The sequence below is a fragment of the Aedes albopictus genome, chromosome 2 (genome assembly GCF_035046485.1).
Source record: "Aedes albopictus strain Foshan chromosome 2, AalbF5, whole genome shotgun sequence".
Classification (NCBI taxonomy): Eukaryota; Metazoa; Arthropoda; class Insecta; order Diptera; family Culicidae; genus Aedes; species Aedes albopictus.
The window spans coordinates 203679782-203704169 of NC_085137.1; the positions used below are offsets into that span (position 1 = coordinate 203679782).

At 37.1% G+C, this 24388-nt stretch overlaps 3 protein-coding genes across 4 annotated transcripts in view; 2 read left to right on the top strand and 1 right to left on the bottom strand.

Annotated features, from left to right (window-relative positions):
• LOC109425214 (tyrosine-protein phosphatase Lar) overlaps window positions 1-24388 on the top strand; it is an 830826-nt gene that overhangs the window by 286286 nt on the left and 520152 nt on the right. The window lies entirely within an intron of this gene.
• LOC109414018 (myosin-I heavy chain) overlaps window positions 1-24388 on the bottom strand; it is an 87239-nt gene that overhangs the window by 11537 nt on the left and 51314 nt on the right. The window contains 5 exon segments of the mRNA XM_062851022.1: window positions 13530-13730; window positions 13732-14921; window positions 22353-22516; window positions 22591-22826; window positions 23133-23495. Of these exon segments, the coding sequence (XP_062707006.1) occupies window positions 13530-13730; window positions 13732-14921; window positions 22353-22516; window positions 22591-22826; window positions 23133-23495 (2154 nt within the window).
• On the top strand, window positions 340-7116 carry LOC134287882 (uncharacterized). Of its 2 annotated transcripts, XM_062851020.1 has the most exons (4): window positions 340-541; window positions 598-811; window positions 5490-5993; window positions 6063-7116. In XM_062851020.1, the coding sequence occupies exons 1-4, from the start codon at window positions 431-433 to the stop codon at window positions 7028-7030; spliced, it is 1797 nt and encodes a 598-aa protein (XP_062707004.1). In that variant the 5' UTR covers window positions 340-430; the 3' UTR covers window positions 7031-7116. The 2 variants fall into 2 exon arrangements, with proteins under 2 accessions (XP_062707004.1, XP_062707005.1); XM_062851021.1 differs by having other exon boundaries at window positions 5490-7116.

Genomic DNA, 24388 nt, shown 5'->3' on the forward strand with positions numbered 1-24388 from the left:
AGAATTAGTATAAACCTCTTTTATATAGTGGCTATGGATTTTAGGTAGGACTGAAATACGACTTGACAGAAAAGGCCGTCTTCAAAAGCAATTATGCCCTGTTGAAATTTTGATACCGCATTTGAGCTTTCTAGCTTATTTTTCAATAGAAACAAAAAAAAATATAATATGTTTTCTCTTCAAAGAACCAGCAAAAGATAGATCAGCAAGGTTGAAATTTGACAGGCCAAGAATTTGGAGTCAGCCAACTAGCCATCAAAATGACTGTTATTTTTGTTTGGCAAAAATCTTTCGCGGGAGGAACTTAAATATTTATCCAAATATTCCTTCATCACAAGCTCCAACCTTGTATGCTGGACCAAGCGGATCTGGTCTAAGTCGCACAAATGTCTCTGCAACTGGTGATGCTCGAAGGGTTTCAACTTCAGATATGGAAGAACAACAAGTGGCAGCAGCTGAACAGATCGTCGATCATACTTCAGAAAACGTTGCATCAAGTGTTAATCAGAAATTACGGCCTGTTGACAATGGCAAACCAGAGGTAAATTACTAAATGTGCTTGAAAAGCTTTAGCTAAATTTCTGTTCACTTTTTCAGATGCTTTGGCGATCTGATGACTGCAATCATCATCCAGATGATTTTTGTTACATTTGTGGTTACTTTATTACCAGGACAACAACCAAACATACATTGCGAAAAGATACCAAGTTATATGAAGCATACAAGCAATATTTCAACATCGAAGTCGAACATCAAGATAAACAGTGGGTGCCACATTATGCCTGTCATAATTGCACAAGACGGTTGCATGGTACAGTATTTAATTTAGAATGATTTTTTTATCTATACAATACTGCCATTCTAAGCGTATCTGTACCATGTTGTTTTTCAATGAGGTTGACCCATTCGCTCTAACAAAAACAATATTTTAAAATCAATGTCAGAAAGATACATAACGTTATTGTGCTATATTAAGCTATGAAACCTGATGAAAACAAAAATCCAATTAATTTTAAATGGCTTTGTAACTGAGAAAAATGCTACTTGCATTGAATTCAACATAGTTCAGATATGCTTAAAAGGGCAGAATAGACGTTCTATAACTTATTCATATGTTTACGTTTTACTGCTTTTTCTAACAAATGGTTGTGTCAGAAATCTGTTTTTATTTCACTCGAAAAATTTCTGGTATTTGAACCAAAAACAAAACAGTAGTTGGGTCTATGATGATGAATGGACCAATTTCGTTGATTCCAACACTTAGTCATAATAGAAGCCTCTTTTATATATAAAGTAGCCAATTTTATACAGCCAAGTTGTGATTCGCTGAAAGCTTTACTCATCTAATTTTCAAAAAACGACATAGAAGCATGAAATAACTAGCACATTTATTTTATAAATTAACTTTTATGAGCAAAAGATTCTGATCTTGGTGGACCATTGCTGCTTATGGTTGGACCAAATAAATGATCATGGATGAACCAACGAAACATGAAGACATTTTTTCGACTAACCTTTTCTTATTCCTTGTGAATCGCAGCGAAAATTGGACTTCAGGTCAGCATTGTCGTTCCGAAACGAATCGGTGTTGCAAGAAGTGATAACCAATTAATGTACGAGGCTTTCGGTTGGCCAAACGATCGGTAGCGGGCCGCAGATACCGCGCACGGAATCCGGATATGATATTAAAATGATGAAACTTCGGGAGCCTCGGTGTACTGGGCGAATTTCAGGACGAGCAGCTATCCATACGGTCGGGGCGCGATGGCAAAGGCTCTGTTATTTGATATAATGTACGTAGAGATCAAATATTTGCAATTTCAAAACTCTTCCACTTCATTTTGAGACCGACGAACGTTTTGAAATTGACATCGCGCGCAAAGAAAACTGTAAACAAACTAAGCCGGACCTAGTAACCAACGGTGTAATGGTTTGGTCCAACCAAGATTACACCGTTTCGGTATTTTCATAAATAAACTGCATTCAAAAATATTTCGGGGAAACGGTCCATTCGGGGAAACGGTTCATTCGGGGAATCGTTTTTCGAGGGAAAAACTTTCGGAGAAACTTCTTTCGGGGTACTGGTTTTCGGACAAATGTCGGTCAACCGCCAAAGAAGGTTAGATATTTTTGCAATAGAATAACGAAAAAAGATCAGGAAATGAAAAAGAATTTCTATGTTCTCGATGCTACAAACTGAGCATTTTTGGTGCTCCACTAGGGCTTCTAGAAAGCCTTTCTAAAACCATTAATAATTTAAATATTTGGCGGTAATTTAATTAAAACCGATGTGATTTCAATGAAGAAAGAGTCATATTTTGTCATTAGTGAGAGTGTAGTTTGAGTTTTTAAGAAAACAATACATTATTTTGGGTTTTCAAAATTGGTCCAACCATGATCAGTTTTTGGACTGGCCCATTCATCATCATCTACCCTACTTCTAATGTATTTTCCAACAATACCACAAAGAAGTCAAGATGCATGCTCTCGGTTTTTACAAGGCAGCCATTTTTTTAATTCTCTCATATATGTCTTTATTTTTTTTTTAAGATAATTTTTAATCTTTCACAGAAATGTCTTCTTGAGTGCTACTAGAGAATTGTTGAGGAATTCTTCCTGAGATTTCTTAGAAAATTTTACATACTTAGTTTCGACTGTATACACTTTGAAGATGAATGCAATTGAATTCCTAAAGTAACTTTGATGTTCTGCACACCGCAAATTTTTAGCTGCCTTGTATTTGATTGGGCCGATTTTTTGGTTGTGATAAGTTTCAGGTAAAGCTAACTTCCATCCTAAACTCAGCAAAATTAATTGAAAGGCAACCCAGAGATTTCGGTGGGTGTAAAGTGATTGCCACTGGAGTTCCGAAGAAAACCACCAGGGTGATGTTTCAATGAAAGAGAATTATTGTATGAAAGAGGAATAAAATGAAATGTAACATGGGTCATTCCATACCAAATCGACAAATCGATTGGCACATGATATTCCAAGTAATGTTCAAAGTAATTTCAGCAGGTCGGAAATGGCTTATAATGGCCTCAGCTCGATTTGTAACACTCGGAGATTATCCGTTCAACCTACACACTATTTTTAAATTTTGATTATTTTTGAAAAAAATCCGTAAATCGCATTACGTATTTACTGATTTCTGATCAGCCAGGAATCATACCGCTTATCTTTTTATGTCTCTAAAAAGGTTTTTCTGTGTAGAATCTGATAAAAATAATCTCAATATGGTTTTCCTGACATTTCTCTCAAATTTATACGTTTTAATCCGATTTTGATAGATATCTCAAGAACACCCCTTTTATTTCTCGATTTTTCAATTTTAAAAGATTTTTCTGAGAGTTTCCCACTTTTTTCGCTTATTTGTACAGAGTAAAATAAGTATAACCTTCGTGGGATATTGTAAAAGTTGGGTTTCGAGTTATCAGAAAAATTAGCTCCTATTGAATAATATTCAGTTGTTTACTTATAATAGTCATTTATTGCGTTTAACTGTTTCAAAATCAGAATCCCTTACATATATAGATGACAGTAGTCTAAAAAACAGACCAATAAATAAAAAACAATATAAATATAAATATTTTCATCATGAAGAAATCTTCGTTATTAGAGAAAAGTTATAGGATCAGCGTACCATTAAAAATCTTACGCGCCTAAATTTATCCTAACCGTAAACAGACTGTTACGGCACCGATTAATTCAGTTCATTTTAACATCATGGGTGCTCACTCCTGAAAAAAAGTACAAAAAAGACAAAACAACAGTTGAAACTTTGCCTTCAGTAGGACTAAACTGGGAGCACCATGTTGAAAGGTAGGAACTGTACCGTGTAGGCACCAAACTCTGCGCAAAACCCACTAAGCTCAAAAGTTTTTCTTCCAATACAAATTGTTTAAGAGTTCCAAAATTAACTAAATTTTCTCCCAATTACTGTTTTTTCTAGTTGACGTTACATCTAAAAATAGTGCTGAAAAGCATGAAGTCTGATGAATATTTGTCTATAATCAACTAAAAATTGACCAAAATGTCACTTAAGCCACTATGTATCTGGGGGCCCCTCAATTGAAACAGATAGTTCACAATACTGACTTTTATTTCTACTTTATCTACGGTAGAACTATAAGCACAACATCTTATTATTGTTTATCATTGTTCTATCTATGCCAGTTCATTATAGGAGTCCGTTGGGACTGTTCAGCGATTACAGGCAGTGTAGCTCAGAGGAGAATCAATGTACAATTACGACTAGAGCGTTTGTTCGAATGGTTGGGTGGAGGATGGAAAACATTTCTTTATGGTGATTTCAAAGACTAAACATTTGTCATGTATTAGAGTGAATTTTTGATAAGATCTAGAGTCTAGACCAACAGGTGCTCCTCTCACATGTTGGTCTAGTAAGTTGAAAATTCAATCCCACAACAATATCAAACTTGTTTAGGGTAGTATATTAATTATATTGATTAAATGTTTATGTAATTTAGTTTTTTTACTATTACGAATGATATGCTCGATAGGTGATATAATATATGTAATACATGACGATAATAATATTAACCAATGAATGTCATACTGTAGGTTCACATTTCCCTAAATACTCGAAGCACTACTTTAAAATTGTCTATCGTTGTTAATACAAATATTACTCTGTACAAAGAAGCGGAAAAGATGGGAAACTGTCAAAAAAATCTTTTAAAATTAAAAAATCGACAAAAAAGAGGGGTGTTTTTGAGAAATCTTTCAAAATAGGATTAAAACACATAAATGATAGATAAATTTCAAGAAATCCGTGTTGTGATTATTTCTATCAGATTCTACGCAGAAAAAGCTTTTTAGGGACATAAAAAGATAAACAGAGTGACTTCTGGCTGACCAGATATGAGTGAATGCATATTGCGTTTTACGAGATTTTTTCAAAAATAATTAAAAATTCAAATTTTGTTGTGGATTGAACGAATGATCTCCGAGTGTTAGAAATCGAGCTGAGAGTTTTTTAAGGCAGGCTCTATTCAACTAGAATATATAAATTAGTATTTGAAAGATTAGTGGCAAAAACATATGAAAAATTTGTCGATTTGACATGGAATGACCCACATTTTATTTGGATGAATACAAAATGTATCAAGTATCGTAAAACTTTAGTATGGTAAAACATGTATTTTCAACGCAATATGGTATATCAAGATAAGCACTTCAGGTTTGAAATATTTTTGGGAGAAAAGGTATTATTTATTAGTCATTTTAGAAATTTGTAAAACTTAAATCTTCTCTGAGCAGCATTACCATTTTTAAATATTTCTATGTGTTGTATTATAGATTTACTCAGGAAAGAATGAAAACTATTTCATACTTGTCATAACAAAATCTTGTACAATTTTTATACCATCAAAAACTGTTAGCAGAATGTTTATGTTATATTTACTATTTATTGATTCCTTTTAAATTCTCAATTATTCAAATACAAATATTCAAACAAATTTCAGGTTGGTACCAAGGAGAAAACAGATTAATGGAATTTGCTGTGCCTCGGATTTGGCATTCACCTTCAAATCATCAAACCGACTGTTATTTTTGTGTTGTGAATTTGGCTAGTGGTCAAAAAAAGTCAACTTACCCTGATATCCCTTCATCACGTGCGCCAATTCCACATTCCGCTGAACGCCCCATACCTCAACGTACCTGTGAAACGGCTGTTAGTACCACTACAATATCGACAGTTAGTGGAAGTTCTGTCCCAAGTAGTGAGTCTTTACAACTTCAAGGAGGAGTGCTCAATATTCCACATTATCCGAATCAAACGGAAATAAATGATTTGATTCGTGACCTTGCACTCCCTAAAAACAAAAGCGAATTATTGTTATCTAGGCTGAAGCAATGGAGTTTGCTGGATGAATCCGTCAGAATAACATCCCAGAGAACTCGCGATGAAGAGTTTTCCTCCTATTACACCAGCGAAGATGGAATTTGCTTTTGTAGAGATATCGAGGGTGGGTATTTCTATCTATTCGGATGACAACAGCATCAAAACGAAGAAAACTGTATCTCTTTTTTTGCAGGTCTATTTTCTGAAATCGGCATTCCATTGATTGTAAGAGACTGGCGGCTCTTTATTGATGGCTCTTCAAAAAGTTTGAAGGTTGTGCTACTGCACAACCGCGTAAAAAGCGAGCAGTACCCATCTCTACCCATTGCACACTCCATTCTCCTGAAAGAAAGTTATGCCACAACAAAATTGTTATTCAACAAAATTCAGTATGAAAAATTTGGTTGGGAGGTAATAGGCGACTTTAAAATGATTGGTTTCCTAATTGGATTACAAGGAGGGTATACTAAATTCCCTTGTTTCCTGTGCCTGTGGGACAGCAGAGACACAGAGAACCACTATAAAATTAAAAATTGGGAAATCAGAGCCCAATACAAAATCGGCGAAAAAAATGTTAAAAACGATCCAGTAGTGAACATGGAAAAAATTTTAATGCCACCTCTTCATATAAAACTTGGTTTGATTAAGCAATTCGTGAAAGCATTGAATAAGGATTCGGAATCATTTAAGTTTATAACAAAACTGTTTCCGAAACTTTCCGAGGCAAAAATAACTGCCGGTGTTTTTACAGGACCACAAGTAAAAAAACTTATAAAATCGGAATCGTTTCCGAAATTATTGAATGAGAAAGAAAAGGCAGCCTGGAAAAGCTTTCGAGATATAGTTCAAGGATTTTTAGGGAATAATCGTGATCCAAGATATGAGGCCATAGTACATGAACTGATGAAAAATTTTGAAACCATGGGGTGTCGAATGTCACTAAAGGTGCACATTCTTCATTCTCATTTGGATAAATTTAAAGAAAATATGGGTGTATACTCAGAGGAACAAGGCGAACGTTTTCATCAAGATATAAAACATATGGAGCAACGATATCAGTGCCAAGCAACATCGAAAATGATGGGTGATTATGTGTGGAGTCTCATGCGAGACACAACAACGGAGTATACGCGTCAACCTATTTCGAAATTGCATTTTTAAGTATATTATAGTATGTTATTTTTCAAATAAAAATGTGTGCAAAATGTGTATATTCGAAATATATTTCCTAAAATGTCTCATTCGCATCCAAATAGCTACATTACTGGGAAGAAATCACTTAAGATATATATATATATATATATATATATATATATATATATATATATATATATATATATATATATTATATATAGCCAAGGGCTGAAAATCTCGATAATAAAGAAAAAAAAATATATATATATATATATATATATATATATATATATATATATATTTATACAGGGGGTAGACAAAATGTTTGAGATAGGCAAATTTTATTCGTCTCAAAAAATTTTCAATGAGCTATAACTTTTTGGTTATTATGGTTCATCAAAAATTCTCAAATTTTCACTGCGATTTGTCCCAGCTAAACTATAATTTGTACAAAATTGGGCTTTGCCGGCTAACCCTACATTAAGTTAGAGCAATTTCAGCAAAATGCTTCTTTTCTGAGAGCTATTTTTAAAAGTGTTATATCTCAGGGTATAGTTAACGTAATTTAACGAAACTTTGAACATTCATTATTAATATCTTGATCTTTGAAAAACATTTGACTCAACTGAATTTTTTACACAAGAAGGAAAGTTAAAGCGATTGAAATATTTTTTTCAATATATACAACCAAAGCAAAATTTTTGACATCGTATGAAAATTTATGAAAGTGATTTTTGTTTACTTGAAAAGCCTCCAATACATCTTAATATAAATATATTTGAAACGTAAGTAACAAAACGGCCATCCATAATATAGAAAAGGTAATGCAAATATGTCAAAATCGTATAATGTTTAGAAATTCTCACTTGAAAATTAAATCCGCTTTAACTTTCTTTCTTATAAAAAAAATTCAGATAAGTCAAATGTTTTTCAAAGACCAATAAATTAGTAATGAATGTTCAAAATTTCGTTAAATTACGTTAACTGTACCTTGAGATATAACACTTTTAAAAACAGCTCTCAGAAAAGAAGCATTTTGCTGAAATTGCTCTTACTCAATGTAGGGTTAACCAACAAAACCCAAACCTGTACAAATTATAGTTTACTAGCTGGACAAATTGCAGTGAAAATTTGAGAATTTTTGATAAACTACGCAAAAAGTTACAGTTCATTGAACATTATTTGAGACAAAAAAATTTTGCCTATCCCAAACATTTTGTCTACCCCCTGTATATACACATATATATATATATATATATATATATATATATATATATATATATTTATTTGGACACCGTCTAAGATATTCCTATCAAACAGTGAATATTGCTTCTTATTCTATTCTTAAATATAGTTTTGCTAATACTAAAATCATACATATAATAATCACAATTAAATAAGGCCGGAACAAATATCATTTTCTTCTTTTGTCACTTTGCTGTTTGACTCGTCAAGGGGGGGACAATAATAAATAAATGGATTTTGTGAGAAAATACCCGAACAATTAGGCAAAATCACAAAACTCATCGGATTTGTTAAGGAATTTTGTGAGTAGCCCAGATTTCGTAAAAAAAAATTTCATTTTCGTTAAAATTTTATTTTTGCCCCCCCCTCAAAAATGTGAAATCTGGTCAAAATTTTGCGAGGGGGGGGGGGGGGGGGGGTGACATTAGAAGAAATGGAAATTTGTTCCAGCCTAATCGACAACATTCTACAAACGGGTTAAAAAAGCTCCTATGGCCGTCATTTGGTAATCTTAAAAAATCATGCTCTCTCAATGTCCTGGATGGAGCATGAATGTTCAGCATTGCCAATAGAGGACTACATTCTATATTTCCTTGCAGCAAATCAAAAATAAATAATATACGTAACATTTCACTTCTTTCGCTCAAAGTTTCTAGATTGATCAGCCTACATCTGTTTGCATAAGGCGGTAAGCCAATGGAATCATTCCAGGTAGAGATCGCATCGCATATCTAATGAATCTTCTTTGGACACTTTCGAGTATAATTTGTCTAGGAGCCCAAATTTGAATGGCATATTCCAATATACTTCTAACTAGGGATATATATATATTTATATATATATATATATATATATATATATATATATATTTATTTATTTATTTATTTATCTAGATCTCTATAGGAATAAGGAAGTTAAAGGAGAATTGTTAAAAAAATTTTTACGAACAATCTTGGATCTTTAAAGAAACTATGATGAAATTCCTGTAAACATCAATGAAAAAACATAGAATAGAGGTATCATGAAATACTTTTTTGGTATAACCGGTAGAAGCAATGCGTGAATGGTTCTCTGGAATAATATCGAATGTTTCATCTCGGAAGAACTTTAGAATAAAATAGAGAAGTTCCATGCAAAAAATCGACAACTGTTACAGGATTCCATGAACTAAAGAAACCCTAAAGGGGGATATCTGGATGAATTTATGAAAGATATTCTGGAGTTTCTAATCAAGTAGTTTTTGAAGGGCCTTTCAATGTAATGAAGAGAAACTCTGGCGTTTAGTGTAATGTGATTGGTTTCAATTACTGTTTTCAGAAAAATGATACTGTCGCTAATCGCCTGGCGACCCAAGCCCCCGGTTTGTTTCCCGGACTTTGTGCACTTCTCGGTGATTGCAAAGGCAGCGAAGAAAGACCTTCGAATCCAGGCAGAGTTCATGGTCGAACAACCAACGAAAATATAATATTTGTGAGGTTCATTGTAAAAATACGGTATTGTGTGATAAACCTTTTTTCAGGAAACAAAAAATTTAAAACCATCTGCACACATTTCCCACATTTTCAGAATATCAGACTAATATTCATATGAACTTCCGAGCTTTATGAAGAATTAATTAAAATGCGGTAGTTTATTGGATTTGTTTACCTTAGATCAAAAATAAAGATTTTTATGATACGGTAAAGAGTGCATATGAGTTAGTTTTGAGAAACACATTTTTTACGATTGATTTGAACTTACGGAATTACGTGAATTTGTTTCATGAAAATTCGAAGTTTTGATCATAAATATAGATTATAAAAATATTTTGAATAAGCTTGTGTAGTTTGTTAATTATCATACGAATATTGCGAATTTGTTTCATAAAACAGATAGATTTTGATAATATTTTGTTTTGAGGTTGGTCTTCTTAGGAATTCCTCATAGAAAACCAGATTTTGTAAATTTGTTTGGAATTTCTGAATAGCAATTCATGAAGCTTAAGGTAACATGCTGTGCCATTGAACTTTAATACAAATCAATGATTTTTATGCTTGTTTCTAATAGTTTGCCTCGCATTTTTGAAATAGTAAAAAAAACGGTTAATTCGGCATTCACGTTGCTGAAAAAGTATCATCATACCAAGTTAGCATATAGAATGGTACTCCAACCCAATATTTGCAACAGGTTTGTAAGAACAATATGTTTTGCTTTCTTGTACTCGTAGATGAGGTTCATACGTTAGCATACCACAAAATTTAACGGGATTTTTAGCAGAGACTGAAATGTATCAGAAAGACGAGAAAACATTTTCCATGGTAATTTTTGTTCAAATTGCAAGCCAGTAACGTCTCCTACTGAATTACCTAAACCTCTTTTTACGTCCATCATTGGCTGATTGATAAAAAATCTGTCGCTAATAGAATAGGCAAACTCAAAACTTATACATTTCTTTGACACATCTACATATTCAAGAGAAGTGTTAAAACATATAAAAGTTTTGTTAAAACAAGCCATTGTTTTAATGGCAGAATTTTGTATCGTTCAGCCAATGATGAACGTATAAAAAGGTGAAAGTATACTTATTGAACTTCCCGTAAAAATAGAAAGAGAAAATCGATGAAAAGAAATCGATCATTGCAGACACGTCGTTATGAAACTTAACGCGAGATATATATTTGGAGCTTAGATTGATATTCCTAAGAATTTCTCACAGAAAACCAAATATTTAAAAATTTCTTCGAGAGATATGGAATTTTTTCTTTTCTGCTTGAGACCCTGTGGTCCCCAGAACTTGTTCCGTGTCCACCGGGTGCCCAGCATTGGGTGAAACTATAATTTTTGGTTCTATTGGATTACACACGGAATTGTGCAAATTTTGAGGTGTCGCAGGTTCTTTTATCATAGAAAATTGAGCTGTTGGAAATTGTAGACTAATTTCCTTCCGTGCCTAATGAGTTCCGAGTTCCCTTTAACCATCTAAATGTACGGAGTCAGTTGAAATTACGAGAACATGTAGTGTAAGAGTTTAATGTAACGAACTACAGTATTAGAAGGGTTAGGAGAGCCGCGTCTCGGAGAATTCAGGCATGAGAGTATAATGTAAGTAATAAGCAAAGTAAAATGTGAATTATTGAAATAAAATACCAATTCTTTGCAGTCTCGAAACCGTTAGCTGCTGTCGAGAGGTTTGATTACATTCCGAGAAAGTTGCGTCCCTAACATGACCATTTCTGCCAGATACCCTGTGGTCCCCTGAACCTGTTCCGTGGCCACCGGGTGCCCAGCATTGGGTAAAACTATAATTTTTGGTTCTATTGGATTACACACGGAATTATGCAAATTTTGAGGTGTCGCATGATGGGGTTCTTTCATCATCGAAAATTGACCATTTCTGCCAGATACCCTGGGGTCCCCTGAACCTGTTCCGTGGCCTCCGGGTGCCCAGCGTTGGGTAAAACTAAAATTTTTGGTTCTACTAGACTACACACGGAATTGTGCAAATTTTGAGGTGTCGCATGATGGGGTTATTTTGGAATCAAAAATTGGCCATTTCTGTCGGAGACCCTGTGGTCCTCAAAACTTGTTCCGTGTCCACCGGGTGCCCAGCATTGGGTAAAACTATAATTTTTGGTTCTATTGGATTACACACGGAATTATGCAAATTTTGAGGTGTCGCATGATGGGGTTCTTTTATCATCGAAAATTTACCATTTCTGCCAGATACCCTGGGGTCCCCTGAACCTGTTCCATGGCCACCGGGTGTCCAGCATTGGGTAAATCTATAATTTTTGGTTCTATTGGATTACACACGGAATTATGCAAATTTTGAGGTGTCGCATGATGGGGTTCTTTTATCATCGAAAATTGACCATTTCTGCCAGATACCCTGGGGTCCCCTGAACCTGTTCCATGGCCACCGGGTGTCCAGCATTGGGTAAATCTATAATTTTTGGTTCTATTGGATTACACACGGAATTATGCAAATTTTGAGGTGTCGCATGATGGGGTTCTTTCATCATCGAAAATTGACCATTTCTGCCAGATACCCTGGGGTCCCCTGAACCTGTTCCGTGGCCTCCGGGTGCCCAGCGTTGGGTAAAACTAAAATTTTTGGTTCTTCTAGACTACACACGGAATTGTGCAAATTTTGAGGTGTCGCATGATGGGGTTATTTTGGAATCAAAAATTGGCCATTTCTGTCGGAGACCCTGTGGTCCCCAGAACTTGTTCCGTGTCCACCGGGTGCCCAGCATTGGGTAAAACTATAATTTTTGGTTCTACTGGATTACACACGGAATTATGCAAATTTTGAGGTGTCGCATGATGGGGTTCTTTTATCATCGAAAATTGACCATTTCTGCCAGATACCCTGGGGTCCCCTGAACCTGGTCCATGGCCACCGGGTGTCCAGCATTGGGTAAATCTATAATTTTTGGTTCTATTGGATTACACACGGAATTTTGCAGATTTTGAGTTGTCGCATGATGGTGTTCTTTTGAAATAAAAAATTGGCCATTTCCGCCTGAGACCCTGTGGTCCCCAGAACCTGTTCCGTGGCCACCGGATAACCCGTGCCAACCAAATGGCCTCATCAGGTCCGGAACAACATTTATATAATGATTTGTCACTAACAGCGATTCAAAAACACTGTTTCCAGTCGAAATTATTATGATGTGCGAAAATTATGTATCATGTCACACTTAGATCCGCCCGCAGCAAAAAGGGGGAGGGTCAGCGGGGATCCCCACCATATCATTCTTTAGATATACTCTTCCCCTTGATGATGCTTCAAACCGATTGTAATTTGGTGGCCTAGTTTCGGAGAACGAGCCATTTGAAGCCACAAAGTCCCGGCTGGTTAAGGATTGTCCTACAGAAATGAACACCCCTAGTTCCCCATACAAATTTCGGTTTTGAACTGTGGGGCCGCGGTCCATTATTTTTCAAAAATTCCTTCACTATGACACTTCTGGGGTCCCAAACCCCTGTTACTTTTAATTTCATTCCATAGCGTGAACTTTTCTCATTTTTTGTCGAGCAGTGTAATCAGTTAACAGAAGAGCAAGTTTAATCAGTCATAGATCTATGACTGCTTCGAAAGAAGGTATCCAGCATACACTAAGTAGATTCTCCAAAATATAATAGGAAGAATTTCAGAAGGTTTCCACTCAAATCCGAAAATAAATAAAAAGTTAAAAATGAGATCAAATGCTGATCAAATGTTAATGAATCTCGACAATTATTATAGATATGTTTGAGGTTCTGAGAGAAATATCAGAAGAAATGCAAGCAAACTTACCAGATCCAGGCCAAATAGTGTACAGGTTTGAGCAATGATCTTGGAGTCACACTTCTCATTGGGATCAGGAGGTGGTGTACCGGCAATAGGTTGTGGCCTCGGTCTCGTCGCAGTTCCCGTATTGTTGGCTTTAGTCGTAGGTCCTGTATTTCCAGGTCTAGCAGCTGAAATTGAAAGCAAGTTGTTTAGATCATTGGTTAAAAATAAAATAAAAAAACACATTCTTACCAGAACTTTTGTTCAACGTGAGCAGTCCATTCCCAACCAGTTTGATCTCGTGAGATCTCCGGATGGTACCCAATCGTTTTCTTAAATTCCATCCGCGCCACGTCGCTTGTATCAATGTGGCACTCTTCATGCGAACTTCCGTCCTCAAGTTTTCCAAATGTTGCCGAATGCCCTCGCTAAGAAAAACGTGTCTTTTACCAGGGGCCCATGACAACGTCACCGATCCATCCAGCTCTGGAGGGTTTTCCAGCGCAAAGTCCAAAATCAGTTTACAGTCTTCTAGAGCTTTCTCCTCGCAGCGCCTGAGTAGTCGGAACGGTGCCAACATTCGATAGCGTGCGGTAAACTGTTTGAAACGCATTCGATGTGGAAATCCACTGGCCATTAAATTCACGGTTTCCAACACCTGAAGGGCGCGGATTTGTCGCACCACGGTGCCACGGTCGAATACACCTGCCTTCTCCGCTGTATTGCTACGAATGCACCGTACAAAATGCGGTCGCGCATGCACCAATGTCCGCAGTAAATTATCCAACCTCGTGTGGAAGTCCTGCGTCAGTGTCGAAACCGGCTCGTCTCCATTCAACAAGTCGGTGTGTGAAGTTGGCGCAATTCGGAAACTCAAACCACGTGGTACATTTTCCTGGGCATAGAGCGCCTTCAGCTCCGTTCCAAACAGGTGCGTCGCAAATCCAAAGTTGCAGGTGTGTTTGTAAAACACCGACACCAAATCATCCGGTACGACGTCGCGGTTCGTGTCCAAAAAGTTCGTCGTATCGTATTCGACGCGCCCGGCAAAGTGCCTGATGGCAAACATTCGCGGATCGTACGGTTCCGATGCGCGTTGTTCCAACCGAGCGGAGTTCCTGTGCTGCACTTTGATTTTTGCCACATAGCTCTCTGCCGTACCGCGAACGGAGCACTCGGCGTCCAGCATGCTGAGCAAGCCGGTACGGAGAGACGATATCAAATCGATACAGGGAACATTGTCCACGTAGTCTACCTCGGTGTCGCAAATGATTCCTTCCTCTCGGCACGATTCAACCGAGCTTTTGAAGATGTGAGTATTGTAGAAATGCTGCATTGTTTCGGCGCATAGATTGATACATAGGTGTTCCAACTGCGCGGGTCGGGGTTCTTCGAAGCCAAACATGTCCAGAATGCCTATACAAATAGTAATTCAACCGCATAAATAAAATCATTAGGTAAAAGTTTTTTTTTTTATTTTCAAACGCAGAGGGCTTGCAACGCTACCATTGAAACAAAGGAGGCAGTAAATAAGCGTAACGGTCGATTCAGTAGATGTGGTATAAATAGGGTGATGGTTATTGTCTATGCTACATAGACACACAGAGAATACTGCAATTGTATATTTTAAATATTTTTAAATAAAACGATAAAGAAAAATAAATGGATATTGAATTTATTGAAGTGTTAAAAAAACTTGCTTTGGTTGCCATTTTGGAAGTTGCATTGATTTATTATGATTTTTTTTCCTATACAATTGTATTGTAGGGAAATACGTCTAGCTTGATGCAAGTAGTTCTTTATTATGACAAATTCTGCTTTGATACATCAACGCCTACTACAGTATGTCTCTGAGAGTTTTCGTTCCCCAGTAACACACTTATCGCAGAAGAATCACAGCTGCGCAAATTTTTGTTGCGCAGAAGTCACTGTGACTTACTACTAACAAATAAATAAATACTAACAAATAACAAAAACCTGCGCCGCCATGACTCTTTTGTGACAAGTGTGTTGCTTGGGTGCCATCATACTAGACAACATTCAAAGAAATATTGTATCCGATAAAGTGAATTGGAATTATTATTTATACATCTATCTGTTAAGAAATAAAATTGAAAGCTATACTGCAGATATAGGTAACAAAACAAACCTATTCTTCAGAGCGAAAAATCTTAAATTTTTGCACTGCTGTTGTCTTAACTCTCCTAAGATGTTAGAATTTTACCAAATTGTTATAAAATGAAGTGAAAACTTGAGAATTATCAGCCATAATATATATTTTAAGAAAACTGGTGTAAAGGTTATGAAAAGCAAGTCTGTCCTTAAATGATCTTTAAAATCGTGGTCCATGCGAATTTTGTCTGTATTACGGATGTTTGTCTGTGGTAACACAACCGCAAACATAACATTTGAGTAGAAAAAGCGCTCTATTGCCATTACTCCAACAAAGGGTAGTACCTCAACGACGGGAGCGAATACCCGAATATCTCTTGACATAGGCGCCAAGGGGCCAAAGCCGTAGTCCGTCAGCGCTATTCGGCTCTCGAGAAAGAAGTGAAACGCTCATGTAGACGGGACAAAAGAGCGTGGGCGGATTCCTTAGCCGACGAAGGCGAGAAAGCCGCAAACACAGGCGACATCCGTCTCCTCTACGATGTCTCACGCCGCCTTAGTGGGACTAAGATGAATACTACGATGCCCGTTAAAGACACGTCTGGACAGTTACTCACCGACCCGGCTGACCAGTTGAAACGCTGGTTTGAGCACTTTGGAAACCTTTTTCAAGTGTCGGTCACGCCATCAACACCTCAGCATGATCCGCCAAGGGTTCGACGCATTACCCGTGTCAACACCGAAGCTCCACCAGTGCAGGAGTTAGAAACAGCCATCCGTAGCATGAAATCGAACAGAGTCCCAGGGGTCGATCGAATAAAGACTGCCCCAGAAAGTATGGACGCAACTGGTCTTCAGTGGACTGAGCCTGATCGATGGTTCTTCTTTCGGGCTTTGTTTTTGGCTGTTTCTGCTTATTATAGGATCTAAAATTCAAATGTTCTTTGCCACAATGAACCTTGGAATTCGAAAAGGTAACTTTTTTAGTCATACCCCGCTTAGTGTAAGTTAGAAGGTTTTTTCTTGTCCTCAAATACCTTCATTATTTGTTTTCCCAAATAAGGGTTAGCAGGATCTCTATTTTTTACCCATTTTTTTTTTGTTTATATTTATGTGTATTTTAACTTATAGCTAATTCTACACTTTTTTACCCAATTGTTGCCTATGCTTAAACGTGTTATCCCCACCGTGTTTGCTGATTGCTGCTTGCACGGTTTTCTCACTTACTCCCACCATATTTTGCTCATTTCCTTAGTGATCTTTCAAGCTCTGTTCATCGTTTGTGCACATTTTTTCGATGATAATCCGCTGAAAGTTCATGTATTTTGAAACAAATTGTTGGAATCGCAAAAACCGCTATACAGTCAGGTTTTTTTCGCGGTTTTTTTGTACGCGGTTTTCATTTACGAGGTTTTTTTTACGCGGATTTTTGAATTAACGCGGTTTTTTACGCGGATTTTTGATTTTTTTTTTTAAATTCGTTTATTTTAAGGCTCAGACGTGTCTAGCACTTAACGGAGCCGAATTTAAGTATTTGTTTTATAAAAAAAATAAAGTAAATAAAATTAATTATAACGAATCTATGAAAAAATCTATTTTATCCTTTGTCGTATTCATCGCTTCCGGTATCCTCTTTTTGTCTTCTGCTATCAATGATCGTCGCTCGTTTTTATCTTCTATCCAGTAATAAAATGCGATTCTGCACCTAACCTTGCTGGAGAGAGAAACAGGAACAATTTCACGTTCGTCCGATGGTGGGCTGCTTCGGTTCTTTCTGTCAGACGACTCAGCAGCGAAATCCGGTGGTCGTTGCTTCGTGTCCGGTAGCCGTGTTGATTTCATACCCTTTTGTTGACTTAAATTGGACAAAGCTGCAGCTATTCCAATGGCTACTTCTTTTCCTTCCATGTCGTTTTCTAGTGTATTACCCTCAAGGTTAACCTGCTTTGTTGCTTCACTTCGCCGATCACGAACGATCGGACAAGCCTTTTTGAGATGCGTGTCAGACTTGCACGCAAAACACCGCAACTTAATTCCGTCGTAATGTACTGTGCCCTTATGGTTACGGAAAAAGAGAACCTTCGGAATCTCCTTTTCTACCTCCATATGCACACGTCGGATTCCATTATACATATCAAGCTGATAATCGGCTGGACATCGTTCACGAACGATACGTTTCACCTTTCCAAACCGTGTCATCACACAACGCAAGTCGGAATCAGGTATCTCCGGCGGTAAATCGAAGATCCGTACATACCGTGTGTTTCCGGCTATGGACATATGTACCATCGCCATTTTTCCATTATTGTAATGGAACGGTAGCTTGTCTTCATTGTTTTCCAACGTAAATTTAATTGCCTCCTCGTTTTTGAAACGAATGAATACTGCCTTTTCATCGGATACTTTGTACGCTGTGTCCATCGAACGCTGATCACTTTTTAAAGACTTGATAAACTGAACCATGTCAACCTGAGTCGGTTGCACGGGATCGTCGGGGAATTGGAAAGCCAGTGTATGTCTCACTACCACTTCACTAGACATTTTGACCGTCTATGTAAAGGGTGATACGGTCAAAATTTGGTCACACAATTTGTTTCATAACTTGAGACTGCGTACACCAAAACAGCTGATTTTTGGACCATTATTGGTACATTATATGTAGCTTATACCATAAAATTTTCATCAAAATCGGTTTAGTATTTGCGGAGATATTGTGAATCCTGAAAACTGCAATTTTGAAATTTTGTACAAAGTGGATTAAAAAATAAGAACACATTTTTACTCTTTTATTTATAGAGCCAGAAATACTGAACCAATTTCAATGAAAATTTTTCTGTGTGTAAAGTATACATATCAAAATGTTATGTAAAAATTTTATTCAATTTGATTCAGCCGTTACAAAGTTATATTTGTTTAGGTGGTCAAATTTTGTCAAATTTTGTCGAGTCAAGTCAAATTTTGGTCACACAATTTTTTTCATAACATTAGATTGCGTACACCAAAACAGCTGATTTTTGGATCAGTAATGGTACATTATATGTAGCTTGTACCATAAAATTTTCATCAAAATCGGTCTAGTATTTGCGGAGATATTGTTGAACCCTGAGATCCGCAATTTTAAAATTTTGTGCACAGAGGATTCATACATTTTTACTGTTTTATTTATAGAGCCAGAGATACTTAACCGATTTCAATGAAAATTTTTCTGTATGTGTAGTATGCATATCAAAATGTTGTGTAAAAATTTCATTCAATTTGATCCAGCCGTTACAAAGTTAAATTTGCTTAAGTGGCACCCGGTCAGTTTTTTTCATATTCAAACTGCTACAACTTTGAAAGTATTCATACAAAATGGCTCAAAATTTTACTAAGAACGTGTTTTCATAATAGTACTATACTGTAAAATTTTGATAAAAATCGGAGCAGTATTGGTAGTTCTATAATCAAAATTGTGCTTTATTGACCTTAAATTTCCTAAAATTTACTATGGAGCGCCTTTGTACAAAATTTTAAAAAGGTAGGTCGATGGTTTTGTCTATATATCAACCAATACTCAATCGATTTTGATGAAAATTTTATGGTATAAGCTACATATAATGTAGCATTACTGGTCCAAAATTCAGCTGTTTTGGTGTACGCAGTCTAAAGTTATGAAAAAAATTGTGTGACCAAATTTTGACCGTATCACCCTTTATAAACACCGTGCACAGCAATAAATTGCACCGAAAACAAGCAGTCGAGTAAACGCGTCTGTTCACATCGAGCGGTGATCGTACACTGATGGCGGATTTTTGAATTAACGCGGTTTATCTTTACGCGGATTTTTGAATTAACGCGGTTTATTTTAACGCGGTTTTTATGCGGTTTTCATTTACGTGGATTTTTAATTTTAAGCCGGAATTTTTCCAAGCATTATTATAGAGTTTTTAATACATATTTCTGTAGTTTTGGTGCTCAACAGCATTAAAAAGGTAGAATATGATGCAGAGTAATTTTCTAGATATCCAAGGACATCCAAACTTTTCTGAGTTTAGATCCTAAAGTGTACGTCTGTAACGGTAACTTCTTGCATTATAAAAAGCAACGATTTATAATCCATAATGCCCAGTAAGTTTTTTAAAAGTTCAATAGACAGTTTCAGATCAGTCGGGATATCCTAGGTCATCTAAACTGTTCTGGAGTTTAGATCCCATATTCTACGCGTGCAGCGGTAACTTCTTGCATTATACAAAGCAACGATTTGTAATCTATTGAGCCCAGTAAGTCTTTTGAAAGTTCAATAGACAGTTTCAGATCAGTCGGGATATCCTAGGTCATCCAAACTATTCTGGAGTTTAGATCCTAAAGTCTACGGGTGCAGCGCTAGCTTCTTGCTTCATACAAATCAACGATTTGTAATCTATTATGCTCAGTAAGTCTTTTGAAAGTTCAATAGACAGTCTCAAATCAGTCGGGATATCCTAGGTCATCCAAAATATTCTGGAGTTTAGATCCTAAAGTCTACGGGTGTACCGGTAACTTCATTCATAATACAAAGCGCGGCCGCGTAAATGAAAACTCCATACAAAAAAAAGTTCATCGTTTTATTTTTGCATGATTCGTCGAGAAATAATGAGACTTTTTTACGCAGTTTTTTTGAATTTTGAACTGAGTTTTTTTTTTTCACGCGGTACGCATCCCCCGTGTAAAAAAAACCTGACTGTAAGTAATTCGCTATGTAGAAGCCCAATTCAGTGATTCCTACAGAGAAAAAAAAAACCAAAAATACTACTAGTAAGTTAAAAAAAAATAACAAAAACTGAAACTTCATCAAAAATCAGAATACCTCAAAATAGTTTTAATCAGAACAATTTTTTTCTAGACTTCCGTTGCATATTCTGGCAGAAACTTTAATATAAAGTGCTTAAAAATTTTATCAGTAAAAAGCAACAGTGTACATGAGCTTCCACGTGAATTTCTACGGAAATTCGTCAAAATATCGCAAAAATCCTCAAGAAATTCCTCAAGAAATAATTCAACATTAAATTGATTCTGCTGAATATTGCTACAAAAAAACTATGAAATTTTCGGTTGAATGAAAAAATTCTTTATGAACATAAAAAAGATTTTCAAGAATTGTCTATAAACGCTGTAAGTATATCTGGAATTTGAGATCTACATTTAAGTCTGTTGTAAATTTCTTCTTGCATAACTATTATTTTTTTGTAAATTTTATCAAAATCTTTTTAAACAATGCCCAATCTTAGAGTTTTCTAAACACACATAACAATCTCAAATCCTGGGTCAACTAAACAAGAATCTAGTTTATAGATATGATTTTTGTGTTCATATTTGTTGCAAAAACTAAAGGTTCTATCACAGACAAACAGACGTAACACCTTGAACGATTTGCATGGATATCCATCGCCTAGTTCACACTACCTTCACCTGGTGGAAAAGTTGCACGAATCACTGTGTTGTGCCATATCGTCAACAGAAGGCGCTAGTGTGAAACGTCAAACGCATAGAAAAACCACAGACAAACAGACGTAACACTCTGATAATTCACATCGTACACCGATTTATCGATCTTTTTCAAAATTTGATAGTTGGCCAACTGCCCAACCGTGGCGCTCGCATCGTTTTTGTTCGAGTTTGACGTTTGCTCACTACCGCCACCTAGTTGGTGGTCGGCCAAACATAGGCCTTTTAGCATTGGGTGAATATGTTTCCGTGACTATGATTTGAATCGAAAAATGTTCGAAGTGTTACGTCTGTTTGTCTGTGGAAAAACGATGCGTGCGCCTCTGGTTGTGAAAGTCACAACCATGAAAATTTAAAATGATCGTTAAAAGCGTGGTCGATTGAAAATTCGCAAGTGTTACGTCTGTTTGTCTGTGGTTCTATGTTATTCATGTTATGTAGTACTAAATAGTTCAGTTTGCTTTCAAGACAGCTTCACAAAAAATACCAATAGTAAAAGGTATACTGAATTGAAAAATCCAATACCTTCACTTTATCAAAAATTATTATTAAATCTTATATATGACATAAGAATACAGTTAAATTAATATTAAAAAGCTAGAATGTGGGATGTCTGGTTACTTTACTCATTTTGGAGCTAAACAACACAAAAAAGAGTAAATTTTAAATATTATAGAGTTTAAACTAATTGGATTTTAGCGCTTAGCCCAGCGCTAGCTGTTCCAGTCGTTCCAGTTTAGATCAGATTTGTGCGAACCTTGCTCATTTTAGAATATCGTGTTTTTCTTAGCGTGTGTACACTTAATTCCGAAAGTGAGTGGTACAAATTTAGCGTGTTCGTTTATCATATGGTTTGCATCTTTGCTAAGAGTAACGACCATAACGAGTGGTAACGGCTTCGTTATACCAGCGTATAATTGGCAAAGTAGAAATGTAATCTATTTTTAGCTTTCCGCCTTTTCTACTCTGATTTTGCATAGGGAGATTTTTATTTGAAGTACTTTAACCCTCCTTGCGCATTGAGGTCATTTTCGATCCAAATCGTGTGCTACGTTAGCGAGCTGCTGCCAACGTGCTGTATTAGAAAAACTAAGGAAATCCTCATCTATATAAAACATATAATTACATCAAATGACCCTTATGATGTATACACGATACATTATTGACTAACTTAAGGCATCTGAAAGCTTTTTCAATTGCAATTGCTGTCACTTTGCTGAAAATCTGCATTAAATTCAATTTTAAAAGAGGTAATTTACTGAATGAACTCACCAATAAATCCATCGGTTGCATGTCGCACCGCATTATTGAGAGCGGCCATCGATTTCGAGCCGGCATTTCCTCCGATTGTGGACGCATGCTGACTTGCCACTTCTGCTTGATTGTGCACGGATTCATTACTGTCGGAGCTGAGCGTTCCCAACGTCGACCCCAAGCTAAAATTGCAAAGTTTGTAATCAATTTGTTGTTTTTGTTGCACTCAATCAATGTGCGCTCTTGTGCTGCTCACCGTTTCAGGCTGTTCGCTCTCCGCACGATGGTTGCCACCGTACGGCAGTAGAGCGCTTTGGCGAGAGAATCTCTCGTCATATTGGACATGTTGGCGTCACAGACCGACTTTATCAGCTGACCGCGTGCATTGTGCGTCCGAATGGTAAGGCCACGGAACAGCTGCGCAGGGGGTACTCCTAGCAAATTGGCTACCGCATTCAATTCCGTTTCGCCGCTCACCTCCACCTCGAGACCCTACAACAACAACAACGGACGAGAAAATACGAAGAAGACGGGTACCGTCCGCGTGTGAATGTTAATGTTGATGGTGGTACAGATGCAACAGAGAAAAAAGTGCCATAATTTGCTCAGACGTAAAGAAGTTAACTATCATTTGATATCAGACGTAAATTACCCATAAACGTTAGTCATCATTGCAAATTTCGAAACACTTCCTCTCCATTGATCGGGAGAGGAGTGGGTCTCGATCCACTGACCTTCCGATCGCCAGCCCCGAGACGACCCTCGGAGCCAGCGATACAATAGTCCAACTAAGCTTACCTGGCCATCTACAAACTGCACGTTGCCCAGTAGAAGGACTGCCGCCAGCACTCGTACCACGTCCAGGAAGGGAATGCCCAAAATTCCGAGGCATGCCTTCCACGCTTGAAACCGCGCTGCATCCTCATGTTCGTCCTGTCGGATGTCGCCGTTCTGCAGGTACCTCAGATTGGCCGGTGAGTAACCTTCGAGATTCAGTCGAGCACACTCCTCTGCGTTCAGTCCAGCTAACATTTGGTAGAAGATGTGGTAGTTTTTCTCGTTCGGTAATGGCCTTATGACACGGGTTTGGTCCAGGAAGTAACAGTGGATTTTGGTCCGGTAGAGCGCCCCGTCCGTTACTTGCACCTCGATAAATTGCCCCTGGTGATGGTGGAAATGTTTAGATATTGAAAGCATATTGGATGCTAATTACCAGGGATGCCAGATACTATTACATATTTTGATATTAGATGGCAAATAGTTATTTGCGCAACAAGTTGCAAAAAGATAATTTTTTAGTTCTAGTTATACAATGTGGCTTATTGAGTCGTATACATTACGACGAATGTTGAAATTTACGAGTTTTGAAATGAATCGCAGCAGGGAACTTGAAAAAGATTCATTAAACATATTCACATTTATTCGTTGTATACATGCCGAATCGTTCTGGAAAACTGAAAGTTTTTAAGTGCTTTAAATACGTTTGCATACCTTTTGCATATAAAAAATCTAAACTGTAACTTGACGTTAAAGAAAGTTTTTTTTTACAGGCATTTGTTACCAAACGGTAACTTAATTTTGTTTGGTGTGGGTTGATAGGGATAAATGTTTGTGAAGGTAGTAAACGTTCGATTCAAATCAACCGGTCGACGGCTGCGGCGATGGGCTGTGTTCACGAACCGCCAATGGGTGGTGAATTTCTCTAATGCAGTGAAGGTGTCATAGATGGGGACCGGACGGAGTGAGAATCGCCCGCTCTCCAGATGGGAGGATCTCCACAAAAGGGGGCCTGGGCAAAATGACGGCTGGGAGCGGGGTCAGTAGTCTTCCAACGATCGAGCAGTAAGAGTGTTAGAAAGAGCATTAATCGAGACTCACGTGTTCGAGCATCGGCCAAGGCCCAGTCGACCGTCGTGTGGCCAGAGAGATTGCTTGGCCCCCTGGAAGCCGGTGAAACCGTGAAAGTGTAAGAGGAGGCCAATTCCATCACCGGAGGGACGGCCGGAGTGGACAAAAGCTCAAATCGACTTCGGAAGACCCGCTTCGTCGCAGAA